Source organism: Chlamydomonas reinhardtii, chromosome 16, assembly GCF_000002595.2.
Source record: "Chlamydomonas reinhardtii strain CC-503 cw92 mt+ chromosome 16, whole genome shotgun sequence".
Lineage (NCBI taxonomy): Eukaryota > Viridiplantae > Chlorophyta > Chlorophyceae > Chlamydomonadales > Chlamydomonadaceae > Chlamydomonas > Chlamydomonas reinhardtii.
This window is the reverse complement of record NC_057019.1, coordinates 1,694,926-1,717,259: the sequence shown is the minus strand read 5'-3', so window position 1 is coordinate 1,717,259 and position 22,334 is coordinate 1,694,926. Positions and strand designations below refer to the sequence as shown.

General features: G+C 66.5%; 1 protein-coding gene across 1 annotated transcript; it reads right to left on the bottom strand.

Moving 5' to 3' along the window:
• Position 1: 1 nt before the first annotated feature.
• CHLRE_16g654800v5 (uncharacterized protein) lies at positions 2-22,303 on the bottom strand. Its single transcript, XM_043070873.1, has 52 exons — positions 22,066-22,303; positions 21,696-21,874; positions 21,233-21,525; positions 20,972-21,043; positions 20,240-20,824; positions 19,811-19,898; positions 19,516-19,626; positions 19,139-19,328; positions 18,826-18,908; positions 18,290-18,517; positions 17,391-17,927; positions 16,800-17,217; positions 16,375-16,488; positions 15,901-16,163; positions 15,585-15,668; positions 15,077-15,229; positions 14,800-14,853; positions 14,432-14,673; positions 14,063-14,187; positions 13,725-13,789; positions 13,270-13,398; positions 12,829-12,969; positions 12,547-12,637; positions 12,304-12,380; positions 11,853-11,942; positions 11,279-11,730; positions 10,990-11,089; positions 10,530-10,697; positions 10,131-10,307; positions 9,372-9,832; positions 9,016-9,124; positions 8,552-8,755; positions 8,223-8,359; positions 7,907-7,976; positions 7,501-7,653; positions 6,762-7,148; positions 6,184-6,624; positions 5,670-5,933; positions 5,454-5,558; positions 5,230-5,294; positions 4,888-5,085; positions 4,512-4,615; positions 4,145-4,227; positions 3,839-3,934; positions 3,473-3,625; positions 3,193-3,351; positions 2,765-2,962; positions 2,157-2,603; positions 1,779-1,887; positions 1,439-1,572; positions 1,079-1,207; positions 2-890 (listed from the first exon to the last, which is right to left on the bottom strand). Exons 1-52 carry the CDS (start codon positions 22,082-22,084, stop codon positions 246-248), a joined length of 10,179 nt encoding a protein of 3,392 aa, XP_042915515.1. The 5' UTR covers positions 22,085-22,303; the 3' UTR covers positions 2-245.
• Positions 22,304-22,334: the final 31 nt, after the last annotated feature.

Sequence of the window (22,334 nt, the reverse complement as noted above, 5' to 3'; positions counted from 1 at the left end):
AGCCTACCTAGTCGCTGGCGTGCTACAGCAATTCTGCCACATGAATGAATGAAGCCCGTGCACTATGCAATGCCAGTGTTCCTCTGTCAGTCCATCTATTGGAGTATTTCTAATGGCAGTTCGACTGAGGTCACGCCAGCAAGCATCTAGCTAGCCCCATACCACGCACACGAACACGCACATGGACGCGCCATGCCCGGATGTCAACCCTCTCTATACACGCCTTGTCCATGCTCAACACGGCTTCAGTCGCCCAACCCAAAGTCAATCTCTCCGTCGTCACTAAACAGCGCCGATGACGCGCCGCCGTCCGCGCTGGCGTTGCGCGCCTGTAGATCCGCCGCCCCGTACACGTGCATGATCGCCAGTTCCTGTCCGACCACCACTGCAGTCGCAGCTCCGCTGTCAGAGAGGCGCGGGAGGCCGTCGCCGGATACCCGCATCATGTCGTCGCCGGACCGCCTGCTGGGGGCAACAGGGCCAGCCTCTGGGAACCCGCCGTTTGTGGAGCCCCGAGACCTGAGGCGCGCGAGCGTGGGCTCCGGGCCGGCCGATGAGGAGTCGATGCGCCTCAGTGAGGACGCCCGGGCGCGCGGCGAGATGCCCACACTTCCTGCTGGCATTGACGGCGGCGCCGGGGCCAGGAGCGGGGCGGGCCTGGCGGCCGCAGCGGCGGCCGCGGCCGCTGCTTCAGCTCGCGCCGCCGCCGCCGCCTCTTCCTCCTGCTGCTGCCGCCACGCTGCCTCCAGCTCTTGCTGATGTCTCCGAGCGGCTTCCTCCTCTGCGGCGGCGGCGGCCGCTGCAGCCGCTGCACGCTCCTGCGCCGCCCGGCGCCCGTGGTACGGCACCGGCACAGGGGTCAGCAGTGCACTCAGCTGAGCAGCCGCCTCCTGCGAAGGCAGTTCGGACACAACAAGCCCGTTTCAGCCCTGACTCTGCTTCATCAATACCATAAGGTAACAAGTGAACCCATCGCTGCGGGTGGCAGTGAGCGGTGTGCTACGTACGGTATGCAGGCAACTGCAGAAACCAATCGTACGGTATGGCAGCAGAACACGCACGCGGGGCACGTGCGCACCTGCAGCCCCTCCGCCAGGCCGCCCGACACGGCGCGGAAGGCCTCCAGCACTGACGTGTAGCGGCCGGCCTGTCGCAGGTTGGCGCGCACCAGCGCCTCGGCGTCTGGGCCGTACCGCTGCAGCGCCAGCTGCGGCGAGCAATGACACGGGACCGGGGAGGGGGGGGGGGGAGGTAAGCAGCGTGTGAGGCCAAGAACAGCGGGGCAGGGTAAGGGGCCGGAGCTCGCTAGGCAGCGAGGGACTTAGCGGAGGCTGTTGAGTGGCTGCCAATGGAGGCTGCAGCTAGAAACTGCAGGCAGAGGTAGGGTGCCACAGTGGCCACCTCAGTGCCTGACAACTAACATTCGGCGCGCACGCACCTGCAGCCCCGGCGGCCCGTCTCGCGAGCCGCGCAGCAGCGCTCCGCCGCCCGGCTGCCCCAGCAGCGGCGCCAGCAGGTCGGCCTCCACGGCCATGTCGCGCAGGGCAACCGCCGCGGCCGCCAGCTCCAAGTCTGCATGCGCGGCGTCGGGCGAGGCGTTGAGCAAGAGCGTTGCTTTGGGTGGCGCGTGGGATCTATGGGCCATATGGATGTCAAACTCCGCGCCAGCGGTTCCTCGCATCCCATCTGTGCCATCCCGGATATCAGTACCATCCGAAATACCGCCAAGCGGCCCAGCAACCCAGCAGCCCAGCAGCCCCATAGCGCCCCGCACTCACTGGCCGCCTCTATGAGGGCCTCCAGCGGCTCCATCAGGGAGCGCACCGCCGGCCGCTGCAATACCGCGTCAACCTCGGGCGGAGGCGGGCCCGCGCGCCGGCCGGGCTCCTGAACACATGCGGACACGAGCACACAGGTGGACGATAATGGAAAAAGGGCACAGCAGCGGCAGGGTGTGCCGGCAACGAGGGTTGCAAGGCCTGCCCGTAAGCGGTAACACGCGGCACATGACCCAGAACCCCGGAGGGGATATCATACATACAGCACCCGGAGGGTGTCAGCCATCCGTGATAAAACCGTGATTGTACGACGAGCCCTCGGAACCAACACCTGACGTGCGGAAGCTCGCTTCGTTGGCGGCACACGCGCGCTCTCACCTTGAGCAACACAGCCACATGGAACTGTATGGCGTTGTGCGGCGGCTCGCGGCTGGCTCCCGCTGCGCTGGGTGTCTGCACGAACACCGGCCGAAACACAATCTCCGCCGTCGGCTCGCCCCCGGCCCCGCCCCTGCCGTCGTCGTCGCCATCCCCAAGACGTCCGCCTCCCCCAGACCCGCCATGCGGCTCATCGTCTGACGCTGCGGTCTCGAGCAGCGCAGCTGCGGGGTCAGCTGCGGCGCGTTGTGCCGCCGCCGCGCCGCCGAAGGCAGCGGCCGCGGTCTCAAACGCCGCCGCGCGAGCGTGGGATGCCGCCGTCAGTTGAGACGCGGCGGCGGCGGCGCCTTCGGCGCCACGAGGCACGCCAAGCCCTTCGGCCAGCAGCCGCAGCGCGTCCTCAGCCGCCTCTGCCAGTCCGTGCAGCCGCAACAGCTGCTCGGGAGACTGCAGAATGACGGGTTGGGGATTCAACTCAGAGGGCATGGATGACTGGCAAGGGCCCCTTAGCGTGCATAGCAATGCGCTGGCCCGTGCATGCCTACGGAAAGGCTCTTCATGTGTTTATGGTTCGCCACAACGCACGCTGAGCTCTTACGAGCTCTCACCTGCACACCAGCCGATGACAGGGACCCGCATACAGCGGAGCTCGCCGCCCCCAGGGCCGCCGCGGCGGCGGCAACCGCCTTGCTGCGTGCCTCCTCCACCTCCGCCACGGCGCCAGTTGCTGCTCCGCTGCCTCGGCCCCACAGCTCTCGGCCCACAGCCACGCTCTTCCGCAGCTCGCGCTCCGCCTCTGCCACCAACTACACACAGAAGGGTACGGCTTCATCGCGTCACAGCGGCGGCGCAATCGTTGTGTTCAGCAGACAGCGAGCCGCCACGCAAGGGAGCTCCGGGTTGGCTCAATGCTATTGACACATGACTTCTGTCAAGCAATAGAGATGCATGGGCCCCACCACGCCGCGATGCAACGTACGGCGCATCATGTCACACAAGCCCCGCCAGGTGCCTGGCGCCTCTGGACAAGACCCACCTGCCAGGTCTTGTCAAGATTGTAGCGAGCACGTGACAGCTCGCCCTTCCCTCCGCCACCGCCACCACCACCACCACCACCTCCCGCTGCCGCCGCCGCCGCCGAGTTGGCCATACTGTGCATGCTGGTGGTGGCGAGACCCATGACGCCCAACGCCGCCTGTCACACAAAACTCAGGTGTGTTTGCAGGTTGCAATAACAAGGTAACAAGCTCAGCAATGGAAAATGAATGGCCCGGTCGGGGCGTAGGACTCGACGGTGTTGCCAGCTCACAACTCACCAGGTTGTGGCTGCTGCCCTGCTCCGGCATGGGGCTGCCGCCGCCGACCTCGTCCACGCCGCTGTCTGCCCGCACAGGCGGACTGCCGGCTGGCTCGGCGGCCGACGCCGCCGCCGCGGCCTTCTCCACTGCCACCGCGGCCGAGTCCAGGGCCTGCACACACACGACCCACATCAGCAAACCCTGATGCAAAATGTAAACGTTTGAGGCTGCTGTTTGATACCCACACACGGCTTTCACCTCTGCCGTTTGCCATGTGTCTCCTATTGACTGACCGCTTACACCTCGGCCATTCAGCACGCGTGTTCACAAACCAGTATGCGCCCGGCCGCGTGCACACCCACAGAGGCCCCAACCCGCACTCACCTGCGGCAGGCGCTGCGCGCCCGCGGCCAGGCCCTTAAGCCCCACCGCCACCGCCACGGCCCGCAGGATTGGGTGCTCGCGGCTGTAGCGATCAATCTGCATCATGCACACACACGCGGCACATGTGCGTATTGTTTTCCTTGTGCTCATTAACACAGGCGGCACATTTGCCGGCATACGCGAAGAACTTCTACTGGTTCTGGACCCCCGCATGCAGCGCATGAAGACTAGCTGCGTGCCCTGACGTGGCGTGGCGTGCTGTGCTGTGCTCCCGCGATCCCGCCACCCCGCCATCAGACTCCTCACCTTGTCCATTTCTCGGTCGCTGTCATCCAGGGCCTTGGCGATGTCGGACTGGGCGTCCCGCACACGAGAGCCGTCCGAGGCGCCTGCGCGCGCGGCACGCATATCGGCACACGGCACGTGGCATGAAGTACGACGGTGAGTCTGCTGGTGACGTGGCGAGTGCAGCAAGGCAGGTACCGTATGCAGCCTCCGCAAGCTAGCATCATGACGCACAGACCTCTCGCGCTTCTGCCCCAACCCACCCTGCCAAGGTACCGGCACCGATGCCAACAACAGGGCAAACATGCATGACAGCTCTCTCATGTGCACGCCATGCGGGGTGCACCCTTGCCCGCCCGCCCCGCCCGCTGCATCTGCCCGCTCGCACCTGCCGCCACCTCTGCCAGGTCCGTCACCGCCCTCGCCGCCTCCAACAGCTCCAGCTGCAGCCGCGCGCCGTGCTCCAGGTTCTCCTTGGTGCCCACGGCGACCCTGGTATTGAAATTACGGTACCGGTACATGCACGTTACGGTGCTTGCTTGTGTGCGCGATGCAAAATGCGTTTGCTGTGTTTGGCGTTGAGGTTGGCAGTGCGCACTGGTCCGACGAGAGTTTGGTGCACGCGTAGGCACGCACACGCAACCAAAGCAGCCTTTCTACACGGGCCTGTGAGCCCTGCACGTGACACACGCACATGGCCACAACCCACAACACACTCCACGCCGCTACAACAAACCCCAAAGCCCAGGTCCCCACGCACGTACCGGGCTTTTGCCACCGCGTCATTGCCGATGGCCTTGGCCGCATCCGCCGCGTCCCGACACGCCACCGCAGCGCCCTCCGCCGCCCGCGCCAGGCTGGCTGCGGCCGGCGCCGGAAGCGAGCCTCCAGGCGCGAGCGCCGCATGCGAAGTGGCAAGCGACCGCAACAGCCGGGCCGCAGCGGCCGCCTTGCCCAGCGTCCTGTGAAGCAGCAGCGGCGCAGCACGTCGAATCGAGGTAGCATGGACACGGCACTGTTGCTTGTCGGGGACGGACGAGCCTCTATGGTTGCAACGCGTAGGACTGGCACAAGGAAAGCGTATCACGAAGCAGCAACAGGCGTACCTCTGCTTCGCATTGATCCGGTCAGGCTCCTTGGCGCCTTCCTTGAGTTGCTCAGCGCCCGACACCTGCGCCGTAGAATACGTGTGACCGCGTGTGGCTGCGTGTTATTAGGCTTACGGCATTCCCAACAAAGCGGCATTTGCCAACAGGGTACTGGGGCGGCCGCAATCGAGTGCCGCCCATCATTAGAACGCATGAGGCTGCAGCAAAGCCCGCCCGCTTACCGCCTGGTCGACGGCAACATTGCACAACTCGGCTGACAGTGTCGCCAGCGCCTCCGCCGCGCCGGACACCGAGCGGGGAGACGAGATGCCAGCGGCCGCCACCACCTGTGGGCCCGCGCACACGTCAGCCGCAGCAAGTGCAATTATTTCAACCTTCACATGGCGTAGCCAGGATTGACTGGCCTGGTCATGCACGCGCACAGCTCGCAAGCGCACCTTGCTTGCAAACGCCAGTGCCGCTGCCGCCTTGGACAAGAGCGGCAGCAATCCGTCCAGGTCACGCTGACCACCACCCGCTGCCGCCGCCGACTCCTTTGCATTGTCCACTGCCGCCGCGGCGCACGCCGCGGCGGCATCCGCAGCCCACTCCGCCGCACGGGCGGCGTCCGCCGCCGCCGCCTCGGCGTGTGCGCCGACGTCCTCGCTCTCATTGAGAGCAGTTGAACGGCTCTGTGCGGCCTCGTCCACGTGCGCATCCGCCTGGAGGCGGGTACGTAGGGTCGTACGATCAATCAACACGGCAGACGCAAGTGCCTTCCCTTAATCCCGTGCAGTCAATCAACACAGCAGACGCAAGTGCCTTCCCTTAATCCCGTGCGCCCTACATCGTCATGCGGACCCACGCCCTAGACAGGCAGGTACCGTGTTTGACAACGCACGAATGGAAGCGCAACGAGGGAAGGCACATTGGAATGCAGATCTATAAGGAAGCACGTGAAGGCGCACGCACCCTGCTGGCGCACTCCTGCGCCGCCGACAGCTCCTCACGCAGCCGCGCCAGCTGCCGCTCATCCCCGCCGCCGCCGCCCTCCTCCACCGCCGCTTCCGCCGCCGCCAGCTGCCGTTGCAGCGCGCCGCATCGCGCGTTTAACGCGTCCGACGCAGACGCGGCGGCGTCCAGCCGCCTCTTCATCATTTGCATGGCATCGCCCTGCTGCGCCGTCGCCGCCGCCGCCGTGGCGCGTGCCAGCGAGGCAAGAGAGGCCGCTATGGCTGCGGCTTCAAGCACGATGGGGATGGCGGCTGCGCCGCCAGCCTGTGCGAGGAAGGTGGCCTGGCGAGCGACGACACAGGCGGCGCCGCCGGCGGCCGCCGCGGCGGCAGAGGAGCCGTCGCTGGAGGCCGCGACCCAGCGCGCCGCCGCCATCACCGCCGCCGCTGCGGCAGCGTCCTGTCATGAACACACGGTATTGGGGTGTGAGCAGGACCACGGACGACAGGCGAACCAAAGCCGAAAGCTGGCATGCACATACACAAAGACACACACACACACACACTCTTGGTTACAGAGGCCACAGTTTTCATTACCTGCAGAAGCTCCTCAGCGGTCGCAGTAGCGGCGGCCTTGCAGCTCTGCTCGTCCGCCGCCGCCGCCGCCGCGTTCGCCGCCGCCGCCACGTCTGCCGCCAGCGACGCTGCGCGCCGCACTGCTCGACGCACCGCTGCCGCCGCCTCCCTCACCTCCGCCAGCGGCCCGCCAGCTGCCGCACCTGCGGTGGCGCCGCCGGCGTCTGCCGCCGCTGCTGCTGGCGCCATCCAGGGCGGTCTGGCCATCATGGCTAGGTTGGCAGCCGCGACCTCCAGCCCCTCCGCTGTGGCGGCCGCCTGCTGCGCCGCCTCCGCCACCTCCTGCCGTACGGCTCCTGCGTCTGCGCCCATGAAGGACACACCGTAGGAGGCCACCGCCTTGGCCATCTGCGGCGTGAGCATTAACCATCATGAAGACACACAGACGCACAGTGATACGAGGCTGGAAATTTGCCTGTCCTCGGCGCGACGAAGCAAAGGGCCGGTGCCCAAGCCCGCGCTATCGGTCCAGCGGCAACCAGCAGGTGTGGGAGTGCCCACATGCTTGCCCTGCCGTGCCCCGTACTACCATACGAACGCATCCTGGCCTACGCCCTGGTCCTCTTTCCCAGCGAAAATGGGGCGCGCATGCCTTTCCCTCGGCTCTCCCTTGCATGGAAGGTTTGCCCTCAAACATTCCCCAAATGCTCATGTCCAGGGCCGCTGCCGAGGCTCCTCTCTGCCGCCGCCCCCCACACACCTGGCCGTGCAGGTAGCTATACATCTTGACCACCGCGTCACACACGTTGACGCTGCCGCCGCAGCCGTTGGCGCGGCCGGCGCAGCGCCACAGCCGCAGGAGTGAGTCATTCAGGCGAGCACCCAGCTGGGAGGGGCAGGGCGCCGTGGCATCCTGCAGGCAGCAGGGGGGAGGGGCAGCGTGACGTGCGTGGCGTGGCGTGGCGTTGGACAGGTACAGGGGCACAGGCTCAACACCATGGGGTGTGGGATGGCGGCGGGGTTTTCATAGCAGCTTTGGCACTGCTGGCTAAAGCTAGTTCAGATGCAATTGTGATTTTGCCAACTTCTGCGTGCAGTACACACCACACCGCACCGCTGCTGCTGCTGCGGGTGCCGCTCTTTCTGCATCTGCTGCGGCTGCTCACCTCGCGCGCCTCCACCAGTCCCTCCAGGTCGCCCACCGACACGCCGCCCGCCACCGCCACCAGCGGGGGGCTGCGCAGTGAGGCATGAGTGTGAGGGGGGTGGGGGCGTGAGGGCACATCGCGTATGGTGTTATGGACACTGTACATGAGGATCTGCACGCGAAGGCTTGCTTGCGGGCCGGTACACTCCGCCGTTTTGCTTTCTTACTCGCACGTACACACGTACACACACATTCACACATGTGTGCACAAGACTTCATCACAGGTGCGCGCGATGTCTCCATTCTCCCAAAGACTAACCCGTGCTCTCTCTCACCTGGTTGTGGTGAGGCTGAGGCCGTGCCAGTGGCCTCGCCGCGCCGCCACCGCGCCCACATCCGACCCAGCGCCGCCGCCCACACCCCCACTGCCGGTGCCGTACATCTCCGTGATCTGGAGCCGCCACTCGGCGGCCTGTCGTACGTGTGGTTGGTGGAGATGGACACAAGGGAAGCACACAAAGGTTCATGGTTGAGTTCACACCGCATTGCAAGGTGCGTGTCAAGAAGGGTTTGTGCTGACTGCTTCCTCCAGATAGACTTACATCGACACCCTGCTGCCTCTCAGCGACAAACACCACAACTGCATTGTCAGCTGCTGCCTCACCTGAAGGGCTGTGTAGGCACACATGGCGTCGTGCACCCGCTCCACTGCCGCCGCCACCTCTGGGGCCACATCCAAAGCCGCCAGCGCCAGCGGTCCCAGCGGCATCGCCTGCTGGTGCTGCTGGTGCTGCTGGTGTTGAGGGTCGGCTGTGGGAGCGGCGGACACCAGGCGCGCGGTGTAGGAATGGAACGTCTCAATCATCTCCTGTGTGCGTGTGGGTGGACCGGGAGGAGGTAGCCGTTCACGGAGAACGGAGCGGCTAAATTACAAGTAGTGGGGATGATGGTTTATTTACAGTGGAGGGGCCAGCGCCGTGCAAACTTTGATTGTGGGGCGCGCAAGCAAGCACTAGTGCAAGCGCACGAGTGCAGGGCGTGGCGGGGCACACGCTCACACACACACACACACACACACGCACACACACACACACACACACACACACACACGTGCAGGCACGCCCCCACCTGCACCAGCAGTGGGTCTGTGTCGTACAGCTTGGATGCGTGGCTCAGCTGCAGCGCAGACAGGGGCAGGCAGGATGCGGGCGGACGCGGCAACAGCGACACGTGGTACCTGCAGGGGATGGCAGCAGCATGGGGCCGCGGCGGCGGCGGCGGCGACGTGGAGGGCGGGAACAGAGGCGGCCGTTGCAATGACGTGGCGTGGCGTGGCGTACCGGAATGGAAGCCAGCACACACGGCAACTCAACAGGTGCAGTACACGCAGAGGCACAGCAGCATCAGCCGCAGCTTCAGCCGCAGCCGCAGCTCGGCGGGTTACAAACACGCAGTGGGCCGCGCACTGGTGGGCACGCGCGCACCTGAGCCCCGCCAGCCCGGCGTCCGCCGCCGCCTCCTCCAGCGCCGCCTGCGCCGCCGCCAGCGCTGCATTAAAGCGCTCCAGCGCCGCCGCCACGTGCCGCGAACAGCCGCCGCCGCCACCACTGCTGGCACTGCTTCCGCCACCGCCAGCACCCGTTGCTTGCTTGAGCACCAGCACCGGTGCCTGCGCACCGTCATTGTCACCATCACCGCCCTGCTGCGCCGCCGCCGTCCGCAGCACTAGGCTCGCCGCAGTGTCCGCCACCGCTTCCTCAAAACTGCAACCCGTCAAAATCCAACGGCCCTGGTGGTCGTCAACCGGGCCGCCGCCGCCGTTTGCGCCGCCGCCGTCGTCGGATACGGTGGCGCGGTGGTTGCCTGATTGTGCCTCCGCCGCCGCGGCCCGCTCCGCCGCCCGCTGGGCCTCCAGGTCGAGGTGCGGCCAGCCGCGCAGTGCAGCCTGTGTGGTTCGGCGCACGCGGCCACGTGGGCAGACAATCATGCGTACGAGGAAGGAACAAGTGATGAGCTTGGGAGATGATGAAAAACCCACAGCTTATGTAGGAACACCGTATGAGGCACAGTAACCGCGGCACGCATTGGAGTGACAGGGAGTGACAGGCAACCGGAAAGACAAGCAGAAGCAACGAGTACGGTATGGGGGACGTAACAAATAATAATGTTTCTATCTGGCTATATGCTCCGCAGCAGCACCGCCCGATCAGCCGCCGCGGGCACCCGAACACACTCCCTCCCACCTCAAGTGCGGCGGCCGCCGCCGCCAGCTCGGCATCCGCCGCCGCGGCCCGCTCGCTGCCTGCGAGCAGCTGCTGCGCGGCCTCCGGGTCTAGGTGCGCGGTGGGGCCTTGCGAAGGCTGCTGCCCGACCGACAAAGCCGCTGCCGACAGCCCCACTGACAGCAGCAGCGTGTCTCCCTGCGTACCGAATGTGCAGCACATGCAGCACGACGGCTAAGCACGAGTGATTGAGCACTGGAGTGATTTGAGCGGTGCCTCATTGTAAGGGGCGGTACTCCGACAGTTTCCCAATTCTTGCAGTGTTTCTCCCCCCCCCAGTTTGGACATGTATTTACACCCTCCCCCGCCGCAGCGTTCCCGACCATGTCCGTGCAACCACACCACAACACACGCACCTACCTGCATGGGCACGCGCTGCAGCTCCACCCTGCACGGCGCCGCCGGCCCGCAGTCCGCCGCCGCCGCCGCCAGCCACAGGCCGGGCAGCCGGCCCGCCGCCACCGCGTTGAGTGCGGCCACAGCGGTGTCCAGGTGGCCCAGCAGCGAGTACAGGTGGTCGTCCAGCACCTGCAGTGGCGAGTGGCGGGGCAAGAAATGAGGCACAACACAGTATGTCAGAGCTGTAGTAACAGGGTGTAGTTACGATACCGTACGCATATGGAATGATCGATTGATCATAGCTAAAGCAGGCTGCCGCGGGCCCACGCCCCACTCCCGACCAGCTGCTGAGCCACATCCCACTATTATCGCGTGCCATTCCGTTGTCAAGCATAGGCCACGCTCTCCTCCTCACTCTATTGCATTAAGTCCGGTTTAGTTTGGGCTGTTATCTACACCCCATCCCCCACCCCCCACGCACCCGCGGCCCGTGTGGCAGCGGTGTGTAGGTCACCGGGTCCAGCACTCGCAAGTGGCGGTCGCGGGGGCTGGCGTCGCGCAGCGCAGGCACCGCGGGGCTCCTGCGCAAAGCGGACAGCACACAGCACCGCCGGGCGACCGGTTTTTCAGGGTCAGGTCAGGTGGTCGGCACAATAGAGCGAATCAGGGCGCTGATTTGCATGGCTGGATACATGGATCCGTTCCAATCCATGCAAATCGTAACGTACACCGGCTTTGTGCTACGTTTCGAACCGCCGCCATCCACTCACTTGAAGCCAGGCTGCGGCGCCACACGCAGCGCTGACGCCGACGCCGACAGACCCACCGCCCACACGGACGTGTCGCCCGCGTCCCACGACACCTCCCACATCACCGTCCCACGGTCCACCTCCGTACCACCGCCGCCGCCGCCGCCGCCACTACCCCCACCGCCGCCGCTGCCGCTGCCGCTGCCGCCAGCCCGCTCTGAAGCCTCAGAGATGGAGACCACATCTGACGAGCTGGCGGGCTGTCCGAGAAGGGAGGTGAGGGAGGGCGCGCTGGCGGCGGCGCTGACGGCGGACTCGGGTCTCAGCCGGCGACTGGAGGCGGTGGCGGCGACGGCGCGGCGGGCGGGCAAACTGCCGCGTGGCGTTGCGGCGGCGCTGACGGCGGCAGTGCTGCTGCCGCTGCCGCCGTTGCCATTGCCGTTGCTCATGCTGCCGCTGCTGAGGCCGCCGGCCTGTCAGTGTCAAACAACAGACCACAAGGCCAACGCTTAAGGGCGTGGCACTGGGAAGACAACCCCTATGCAGCAATCATGATTGAAGCATGTTCAGCAATAGGGAGGTCTTCTTGCCGCACCTTGGTTCCGAGGCGCAGTGGGCGAGTGAGGGTGCCCGTTTGCGAGGCGCCAGTGCTGTTGGCGCTGGTCTGGAGAACCACCCGCAGGCCCTGCGTTTCGGTGCGGGTGCGGGTTCGATGCGTTGTGCTAGTGCGGGCTACCGTGTTGCGATGCGGCAGTTGCTGCTGTGGAGACAGAGCCGGCGCGGGGCGCATCGCTGCGTCCCCTTGCGGCGTGACGGGATCGATTGGAGCATATCACGCTAGCGGGTGGCCAACCCTGGATGATGCTTTTCTGGCGCGCCGCACTTTACACGTCACGCAGCACACACACACACACACACACACACACACACACACACACACACACACACACACACACACACACATACACACACACACACACACACACACAAACACACACACGCACACGCACACACACACACACACACACACACACACACACACAAACCTGCTTGGCGTTGAACACGGTCACCGGCCCGCCGGGGGCCGCGGCGTGTGCCAGCTCAAACATACGGAACAGACCGCCTGCGGGACATTTATTCATGTAAACATTCATATTGTAAGCCTTTCCATTTCATTCTTACAAAACCTCCTGCCCTCTCGGTCGCACTCGCCCACCCTGTCCTGCAACTTCCCTTCCCCAATCTGCCCCTCTCGCCGCGCACGCTCCCCCGGGCGCGCCCTCACTCACCTGCGCTGTACCGCAGCTGCCTGGCCGCCGGCCCCACCACAAGCGGCATGCGCTCAGCCACCAGCAGCCGCAGCTTGGACGACTCGTCCACCTACACCGCGCAGGGGGAAGACACGTGAGGCATTGTGTGTCAACGTGCTGTGGCTTGTGTGTGGAAACGTGTGTGCTGCCGCTTCTATGGCAGCAGGAGGGGGCTGTGTAGGCAGGGTGCAAAGTCATGCGTGCGCGCCCCACACCACCACACCACCACACCGCCACACCGCCACACACACAGCCACCCACCTGCAGGGAGCTGCCGCCCACCACCGCCACGTCGCAGCCGCCCGCCTCCGCCGCCCAGGGCGCGGTGCAGTCGAAGCCGGGCGCCACCGCCATCTCGGCCAGGGCGTCCAAGGTGCGCGGCATGGCCAGCGGCGCGCCCGCCTGTGGGGGTCACAGGTCACAGCAGGGGTCACAGGGGGGTCACAGGTCACACGCCAGACACGTAGTCAGCGCGTCGGGCGCGGTGCTCAGCGCGTGTGTTGTGTCGCTCATTGGACTGATGGCGACAATACGGTTCCATTGAGGCGTGCGTTGACCTACCTACAAGAAATGGTGAATACTCGCCCCTCACCGCCATGAACGGCTACCCCCTCCCCCCGCGCCCCTATGTCTATCTCGCTACACTTCTCTGTACCATGTTTGCAATTCCCTCCCCCCCGCCCCGCCATCCCCGCGTCTCGCCTGCGGGTGCTCGCACACGTACGACAGCTGGAACCTGGATCCGGCCCCGGTCTGGTAGACGGAGCAGCTGCCGTCGCCCCAGCGCACCAGCCAGCGGCTGGCAGCCACCGGCGCCACCAGCACGCCAACCTGAGGTGCGTGTGCGTGTGTGTGTGTGTGTGTGTGTGTGTGTGTGTGTGTGTGCGTGTGTGTGTGTGTGTGTGCGTGTGTGTGTGTGTGCGTGTGTGTGTGTGTGTGTGTGCGTGTGTGTGTGTGCGTGTGTGCGTGTGGGGGTTGCGAAGTAAGGCAAGAGAAATAGGAGTGTGTGGTGGGTGCGGCGGGGCGATGCGAACCGTAGGGAATGCTCCAAGACGCATAGAGACAGATGGTTGATACCATGCCGCACAATGCCAACGCATCAGTGTCATCAGCAAGGCCCCTGCCCCCTCCCGGCCTCCTGCCTGCCTGCTGCGCACCTGCTGCTCCTTGCTGCTGGTCTTGAGGCTGGAGCCGTCGTCGTAGCAGCGCCGCACAAGCATGCCTGCGCGGATGCAGAGTGCGAGTGCAGAGTGCGAGTGCGGGCCGGCGTGCGGGTGGGAGTGGGAGTGGGAGGACACCATAATAAGTAGTAGCAGAGCAACGTGCATCAGCAGCTGCAACACGTATGGTAGTCATTCGTCCCTACCCTGCAGGCACGGAGCCAGCACGCAGCAAGGCTAACACACAAGCAGCGGCCGCAGGGTGGAGGGCGGCAGGGCAGTGGGGAAGCCGCAGGCAGGGCGGGCAGCCAAGGACCACGAAGCCTCACACCCACCTGGCATGGCGGTCACGTCCAGCACCGGCACAGCGCCGCCGCCCGCCGCCAGCGCCGCCGCCGCGGCCGCCGGCAGCCGCCGCGCCTCCACGGGCGTCAGCGGCAGCAACACGTCCTCATCATACCTGCACCACAAGCATATCACATCAGTGTTCGTTAGGAAAGGCATCAGCAACAGCATACCGTATAATATTCGGCAGTGAAGAGCCACCAACGCAAGCAAGAGCTGCCTCCGACGCAGCATAACACCGTGGCGCAACGCGCACACCTGTATGGCCTTCTGCCGCACGTGCGAGCCGTCACCCCCCGCTCCCGGTCATCAGCCCGCTCCCGCCCAGGCTTTCCCCAGCCAGCAGCCAGCCCACTCACCAGAAAGCAGTGGCGCCGCCCAGCAGCCGCACCAGCAGGCCACAGTGCACACCGGGGCCCAGGTCTCGCACCACAACTCCCACATGCCCACGCTGCTGCTGGGCTCCTCCTCCTCTGCCGCCCCCGCCGCCGCCGCCGCCGGCTGTAGCAGCCCCCGCCGGCTTGAGCGGCCCGGCGGCGGCGGCAGCCGGCTGCAGCGCTAGCTGGGCCAGGTTGAGACGCACCAGGCGGCCCTCCGCGCCCTGGGGGGGAATACCGTATGAAGGTCGGATACGGTTTGGTATGGTTGATTGAGATGCTCAACACACACACACACACACACACACACACACACACACACACACACACGCGCGCGCGCGCAGGCAGACCTGGTGGTGCCAGTGCTCGTGCGGCAGACGTGGCTTGGCGTACGGCACATCCGCCTGCAGGAGCAGGACGGAGCGGAAGACCCCACAGGGCGGGCGGGGACGACAGCAAACATTCATTGGTTGAGGTGTTGCACAGCTGTGAGAGCTCCACATCACAGCCGTTGCGGCACACACAAGGGCCGTACTTTGCGCGCACCTGCTCCCCTTCCCTCCTGCCTATCCCACAGCCCCCTGCCTATTTATACGAGTAGGATAGCTCCCAGGAAGCCCATCTCACCTGCGGCGCGAACACGAGGTCGCAGTCGCCGCCCACCGCGCCCACGCGCGCCTCCCGGCGTCCGGCGTTGGGCCAGGCCACCAGCCACACCGCCACCAGCCCGCCCGCCTCCAGCCGCAGCGGCGCCAGCAGTGTGCCCGGACCGCCCGGCTCCTGCGGGCAGGGCGGTGGGGGCAATGGCGGTGGTTGGGGGTGGTGTGTGGTGGTGTGTGTGTGGGGGGGGGGCGGGGCGGGGGTTGAGGTGGGGATTCTGCATTTCCGAACCAGCGACCAAACAATGAGACGACGAGAGATGAAGTCGTGGGATATCTCCAATGCGGTGGCTTACATGTGGACCGGGTTCGTACATGCACAGGCTGGCTGCAATGCCCCGCCGATCCCCGGCTGCGCCTATCCATCGCCAGCTGCTGCTTACAGCCCTGCCATCATCGTTGTTAGGTCTGTTTATCCCTGATGCTCTCCCTGCGTGAACGCACACCAACGTGCCCGCACGCATGCACCCACGCACCGGCCCGGTCTGCCAGCTTTTGTAGTACTTGTGGTAGAAGTGGGTGCCGGCCAGAGCGGGGCCGCCCGCCATTGCCTGGGGCATCTGTGAGGTATGGCGGTGGGGATTTGACACAGGTATACACACAGGGTGAGTCAGGGTCGGGGGAAGCGCGTTGGAGCTTGGGCTGACACGGCGCTGTCACGCTGCACCCAGCAGTACAAGCCGCCGTTGGCTTCTGAATACGGCAGTAGCGACGTCATGTGCGTACAGCCGTACACACGTACACACGCACACACACAAACGGGGGCTTACTGAACGCCGCCGCCGCACCTACCCCGCCACTGGAGGGCGACGGCTCCACCCGCGCCCCCGCCCTCGCCGTGAACAGGGTGACTGGCGCGCCCGGCAGCACTGCGTGGACCACCGGATACACGCCGGCACCGCCACTGCTACTGCCGGCACCGCTGCTGTTACTGCCGCCACTGCTGCTGCCGCTGTCCGCATCAGGGAAGTAGGTCCGGGGGTTGTGCGGGTCACGCATCCAGGTCACCTCCAGGCCGGCTGAGCTGCGGTCCAGCAGTGCAGCGCCCGGCGAGCCTGAGGCCGATGGCGGCAAATGCAAAGGCAGTAGGTTGTAACTCGGCGGAACACTAGCAAGTAGTCGGGGAAAACTAGTTCTAGCGTGTGTGCGCGTACATGAGCACTGATACGGGACCATGGCACCATGCCGCGGTGCACGTATCAGGCATTTCTACAACTACGCGATGTGGCACGGATCGCCCATATCAGGGACAGGGCAGTGCCCTACCCGGCAATCCGTCGTGTGGCTCCTCAGTCCACAGCGGCCCTCGCGCAACAGGCACCACCGCCACCTCCGCCGGCGGCAGCAGCAGTCCGCGATGGACGTCCTGGAGGGGCGCGCCTGTGCGACCGCATGCGGGTGTGTGAGTGTGCGTGTTTGCGTGTGCGTGCGTGTGCGCGTGCGTGTGTGCGTGCGTGTGTGCGTGCGTGTGTGCGTGTGTGCGTGTCCGGTAAAGAGCACAAGGGATGGAAACACGCAGGAAAGTCTACGGCATGCGATGTCCCTGTCACGTGCAACTGTGCATGCGAGCGTGCGTGTGTGTCTGGCAGCTGTTGCAGCCGAGAAAGCGAGCTTCACTGACTTTTAGCACCGCCCAGCGCTCAGCTACAGGCCCCGACGCGCCATCCCAAGAACGAAGCAACCGCCCTCACCTGCCCGCCAGTGCAGCGTCAGGAAGCTCAGCTCAAAGCCGCCGCGGCCTCCCACCGAGTAGCTGGACACCTGCCCATCAGGCCACCGCACCAGCCACCGCCCGTGCCACCGCGGCCCAGCTTCCGCATCCGCAGAGCCGCCGCCGCCGCCTCCACCATTCCCAGCATGGCCGTTAACAAAAGCGTTACCGGTGCCGGCACCACGGTGCGCAGCAGCATCACCGCTGCCGTACACCGGGAAGTCAGTTACATCCTCGGCGGCGTAATCTGGATCCTCGTCGTCGTGATGACCGTTACTGTTGCCGTTGCCGTTGGCGGCTGACGCGGATTCCGGATCTGGCCCCACCAGCTCGCCCACCACACCCTCGCCGTACATGTCGTACGCCGGTCCGCGGCCCCAGGCGTGGCCGCGGGTCACCTGCGAGATTTTGTGTTGAAGGAAAACGTTGTCGAAGGCCATTGATGTCAAGGGCACAGTGCGTTTGGGTATACTCGCACGTAACGGAAACTCACTCATGCCCCGCCGCGCCTCCAGTGGTTCCAGCCCACCCTCCACGGCAGTGCCCGCGCGAAGCCCTCCCCACCACTCACCAGCACGCCCGCAGCCGCAGACAGCGGCGTCACAGGCGGCCCCAGGGAGGCCGGCGGCATGTAGTCCGGCCGCACCGTACCTTTGGGCAGCTCCGCCGCCCGCACCCGCCGCAGACACGCCCCCAGCAACTCCACTGAAAGGCCGCTCTCCAGGTCCCGTACAACGTACGTGGCGGCGGCGGCGCCGCCGCCGTCACCGCCCTCTCCGCCACCGCCGGGCACCGCGGCCGCCGCAGCCACAAGCATGGCGAGCATGGGGTCAGTGGAGGCGGAGGTGTCAATGGCGGCGGCGCCGCCGGCCAGCCCGGCCTTGGACGACGGCGGCTCCGCAACCACCACGGCCACGCGCTTCTGGCGGCGAGAGCGGTTATCCTTGCGGCCGCCGCCGGTGGCGGCGACGGCGGTTGAAGCGGTTGTGGATCCGGAGCTGGCGCCGTCCAGGTCGTCGTACAGGACGAGACAGCCGCGGCTGGGACGAGCAAGTGCCTCCAGCCGCCGCTGACGCAGCATCGCCTCCAGCGCGGGGCCCAGCGCGGCCTGCGGCGTCGGTCAGCGCGCAGTTTGGGGGAATTACATTCATGACAACTAAGAAGTGAAGGCGTAGCCAGGAACAGTAGTACAGCAGGGGGAGGGTCGTGCTGTGTGTAGCGCGTCAGGTGGGGCGCATATAGCGACGCATGCTGATACGGTATGCGATACGGTATCAAGGGGCCCCATGCAGCATAGGCATGGCACACCTCTGCCGAAACCTACGCAGCGCAACTACCCTAGGCTATGTAGGCCAAGAATCACTCCAAAACAGAACGAGCTATGCAAGAGCGGACAGCTTGCCGCTGCTTGCCGCTGAATCGGCGCCAGTGCAAACCGCGCACGGCCCTGCCCACGCTGGACCACCCCACCTCGGCCCGCGCCTTGTCCCGCGCTGTGGCCTGCGCCGCCAGCAGCGCAGGCAGGTCACGCAGCAGCCGCGTCAGCCGCCCCGACTCCCAGCTGCCCAGCTCGCTGCTGTCACCGCCGCCGCCATCAGCGCCGCCGCCGCCGCCGCCGCCGCCATCAGGCCCCGCCGCCGCCGCCAGCTCCGCCAGCACCAGCAGGTCCCGTGGCTCCGTGATCTGCAGCTCAGCCACCTGCAGGCGATCGAGGTGAGAGCATGGTGAGCGAGCTGGGATGAGATGGCTAGAAAAGGTGGCTGGCAGGGCGTTGGGCGGCCAAAGCCTTACTGTGTTTTGCCTGGAAACTACAAGCCTCGCTCCACCGCGCCGCAGTGGCCCCAGCGCACTCCACGAGCGCACCCTGCCTGCCCGCCCATCCGCCCGCCCACACACACGCACGCACGCACGCACGTACGCACGCACGCACGTACGCACGTACGCACGTACGCACGCACGCACGCATGCACGCCCGCCCGCCCACACGCACGCACACACGCACGCACCTGCACCATGAGCTTGGCCAGGCCGTAGCGCTCCAGCAGGTGCTGTACCAGCGCGCCGCCGGCCAGGCCCACAGGCAGCGGGCCTGAGGCAGGCAGGCGGGCGGGCGGGCGGGAAGATGGCGCGCGGCGAGTTTACGTGAGGGCCAGCAGGTGGGGCTGAGTACGCACCCAAGGAAGAGCGGCAGGGTGACCCAGCCCCCGGGGCTTGGCACGCAAGAGAAGAGCGGGCAGCAATGGAGACAGTGCCGAAACAAAACGCGCTGTGAGAAGCAGCAGGGCCCCCAAGTCCAGGCCTACCGGCGCAGTCCCGCACCTGCTGTTCCCAGGCCAGCGGCTTCCTCGTCGCCGTGAGCTCGGCCCCCCTGTGGCTTCAGCGCCGCCAGCAGCGCGGTCCGCAGCTGCGTCACGTGTGCCGGGCCCAGGCCGCTGGGGCCCCAGGCGGCCGCGAAGGCGGCGGGCGCGTCATCCGGATCCAGCATCGCCAGCTCCCGCAGCTCCGAAACCTGGATCCAGAACCGGCCGCATGGATCCAGACCCAGTTGATTGGCCCACTTAGGGCATGCCGAAGCTCCCAGCTCTTTGCACAGGTGTGCCACAGGCAGGTTGGCTTACAGCCACGCGTTCCCGTGTCGTAGTGTGAACCCCACCGAACTATATACCCCGGCGCTCCCCGGCCGCCGCCCGGCTCACCTCGTGCAGCCCCAGGCACACGCACACACGCAGCGCCACATCCGGAATGACCCGCAGCCGCCGAAGCAGCAGCGCCGCCGCAGGTACCGTGGCCGCCAGTGCCTCACAGGCCTTCAGCCAAGCGGGCAGGCGGGCAGGCGGGAATGTGGGCGAGGGGGCGAGAAGGCGAGAGAGCAGGTGCACGTTCCTGCACGTGGCATCGCCCGCAGCCACCGGACAAACACTATACAAAGCACATCAGCCCATGCACGAACACACACGCCACGCCCCACACGGCCACCCGCCACGCACCCACCTGCGGCACGGCGGTCAGCAGGCTCAGGTCGGGCGGCCCCAGCCAGCGGGGCACACCCCCCTGCAGCCGCCCCACCAGCGCTGGAAAGCTGCGCAGCGGCGGCAGCAGAGGCAGGTGAAGATACGCAAATAGGCAGTTGGTGTGGCTGTGATAAAGGCGGCGGCAACGACAGACGACACCAGCCAAGCAGCTGCGTGGCCCCACAAAAGTATAGCATAGCGACTCGCAAACGCCCCACCCGCTGCACCACCAGCAGGCCCACCGGCCCAACGTGCACAGCCTGCAGGCTCCATTGCCCCACCGCCTCAAACCTCCCTCGACACCCACTGACACCCGGCCCTCATCGTCCAGGCGGCAGCACGTGCACATGCATATGCGTGCGCCTCAACACACACACACACACACACACACACACACACACACACACACCTGTCCTCGGGCACGCAGGTGAAGAGCAGGCCGCTCGGCCGGTGCTGTAGCAGCACCGTGCCGCGGTAGGCCAGCTCATGCAGCTGCCACCGGCCTCCGCCGCCGCTGCCGCCACCCCCGCCACCCCCGCCGCCACCGCCGCCGCCGCCGCGGGCCTCACCGCTGGATGCTGCCGGCTCGCTCTTCCCGGGCGACTTGGGTCCAGGGGCCGCCGTCGCCTCTTTGGGTGTGGTGGCGCTGCTGCCGTCCGCGCGTGGCGAGCGGCGCACGGGCGGCTGCGACAGCGCTGGCGGCGGCGCCGAGGGAGTGTCGGGCAGCACCAGCGGGTCTGGGGCGCGCCTGCTGGGTGCAGCTGACGTGGCGGCGGCGGCGGCAGTGGCGGCGGTGGCGGCCGCCGCCGACCGCATGAATGCTTCGTCCTCATCTGCGGCTGCGGGCTGCTGATCCGGGGCGTTGCTGTACTCGTCGCTGTCGCCGTCGCCATCAGCGGCTACGGGTGCGGCTGCGGCGGGCGCGGCGGCGCGGGCGGGGGCTATGGTCGACCTGCCGCCAGCAGGCCTGCTGTTGCAGGCGGGCGTGCGCGGCCTGGAGGCGGGGCGGGTGGGAAGACGTCAACGGCATAGCACTAAGGCGTTTGGCTAGGTGAGTGCTCGTGAACCAAGAAGTCATGCACTCAACAAATGCAGCGGCAGGGCAGGGACCCCTACGGCGGCCCTTCCCTCAGCATCTTACCCGGCAGCAGCAGGAGGAGGCGGCACCGCGCCGTACGGAGTGACAGGCTCCGAGGGCGGCGGCGAGAAAATCCTGGGAGTGGACAGCAGGGGGCGGCGCACGGATGTACGGATTCATGACGCCGTCAGGCGGCCAGTGCGGGACGGCAGTACCTCTTCCGCGTCCCGCCCCCTGTCAGCCTGGCCCAAACTGTCTCCCTCTGCCGCAAGCACTCTCACCCCACGCCTGCTGCCGCCTGCAGGCGACTCGCACACACCGCACCTCTCGTATTCCGACGCAGTGCCCGAGAACTGCATTGCCGGCCCTCCCGGGCTGCGCGCGCTCTGCTGCCCACCACCGCCGCCTCCACCGCCGCCGGCTGCGTCACCGCCCGCAACTGCAACTGCACCCGGCCCGTCAGCGGCGGTGGCGGCGCCCGCTGCCCGCGCCAACTTGGCAACGTAGTCACTGTCCGCGGCGTCCTGCACGGCCTGCCTGCGAGCCCCCGACAGCAGGAGCACCCGCACCACCTCCTCCTTACGGCCAAATGCTGCCAGCGCCAGAGCCGTCTCGCCCTGCGGATCGCAAGTGTGTGAGGTTCGAGCCGTGAGCTTGTTTGGCATTGTGAGTACCGCACGCGTTATCCTGTAATGTTGGGGGCGATGTGGACGGCATTGGCTGGCAGCCCGGACAGGAGTAAACCCTGTGGGAGCGCGACGGTTGGATGCAATGGCTGGAAGCTGACCTTGCCGTTCTGCGCTTCCAGCAAACCGCCGCGCCCGCCCGCAGCCGCCGTGAGCAGCGCGCGGGCCGCCACGGCCTGCCCCGCTGCGGCCGCGAAGTGGAGCGCCGTCCAGCCCCGGTCGTCCGCTGCTCCCATGTGCGCGCCGCGGAACAGCAAAGACCGAATGACATCGACGTGGCCTGTTGAGGGCCGTGATTGAAGGCGTTGGAGCGGCAGGGGCGCCCGTCTTCGGCCCAGCAGGAGCTCCAGTTCGGGCTGCTTGGAAGCAGTTTTCGACATCCCGTCCCCCGCCACACGTACGCGTTGATTCCCTGCACCGTGCCAAGTTCCCCGACCATCCCCAACCAGCGCCATCGGTAGTTACACCCACCTTTCTGCGCTGCAAGCATTAATGCCGTTTCCTGCCTCCGGCCCCGGCGGTTTGGGTTGGCCCCCGCCGAGAGGAGCTGCCCGACCGCCGCGGTGTGCCCAAGCAAGGCGCTTGAAAGCAGGGGGGCTTGCGAGCGGCCGTCATCGCGCCCGTCGACGCAGTTCGGGTGTAAGGCTAGCAGCTGCGCCAGCAGCGTCACGTCTCCCCTGCTCGCCGCTACCCTAATTTGTAATGTAGGCGATTGCCGTCCATCCATGGTGCGGGACTCT

Bases quoted from the DNA above. Each gene is read 5' to 3' on its own strand.
- CHLRE_16g654800v5 (XM_043070873.1), bottom strand. The intron at 17,218-17,390 runs GTGAGTGGTGGG...AAAATCTCGCAG, and splicing joins CTGCGGCTGCGGGCGTGCTG to GTGACCCGCGGCCACGCCTG. The intron at 3,352-3,472 runs GTGAGTTGTGAG...TTTGTGTGACAG, and splicing joins AGGGCAGCAGCCACAACCTG to GCGGCGTTGGGCGTCATGGG.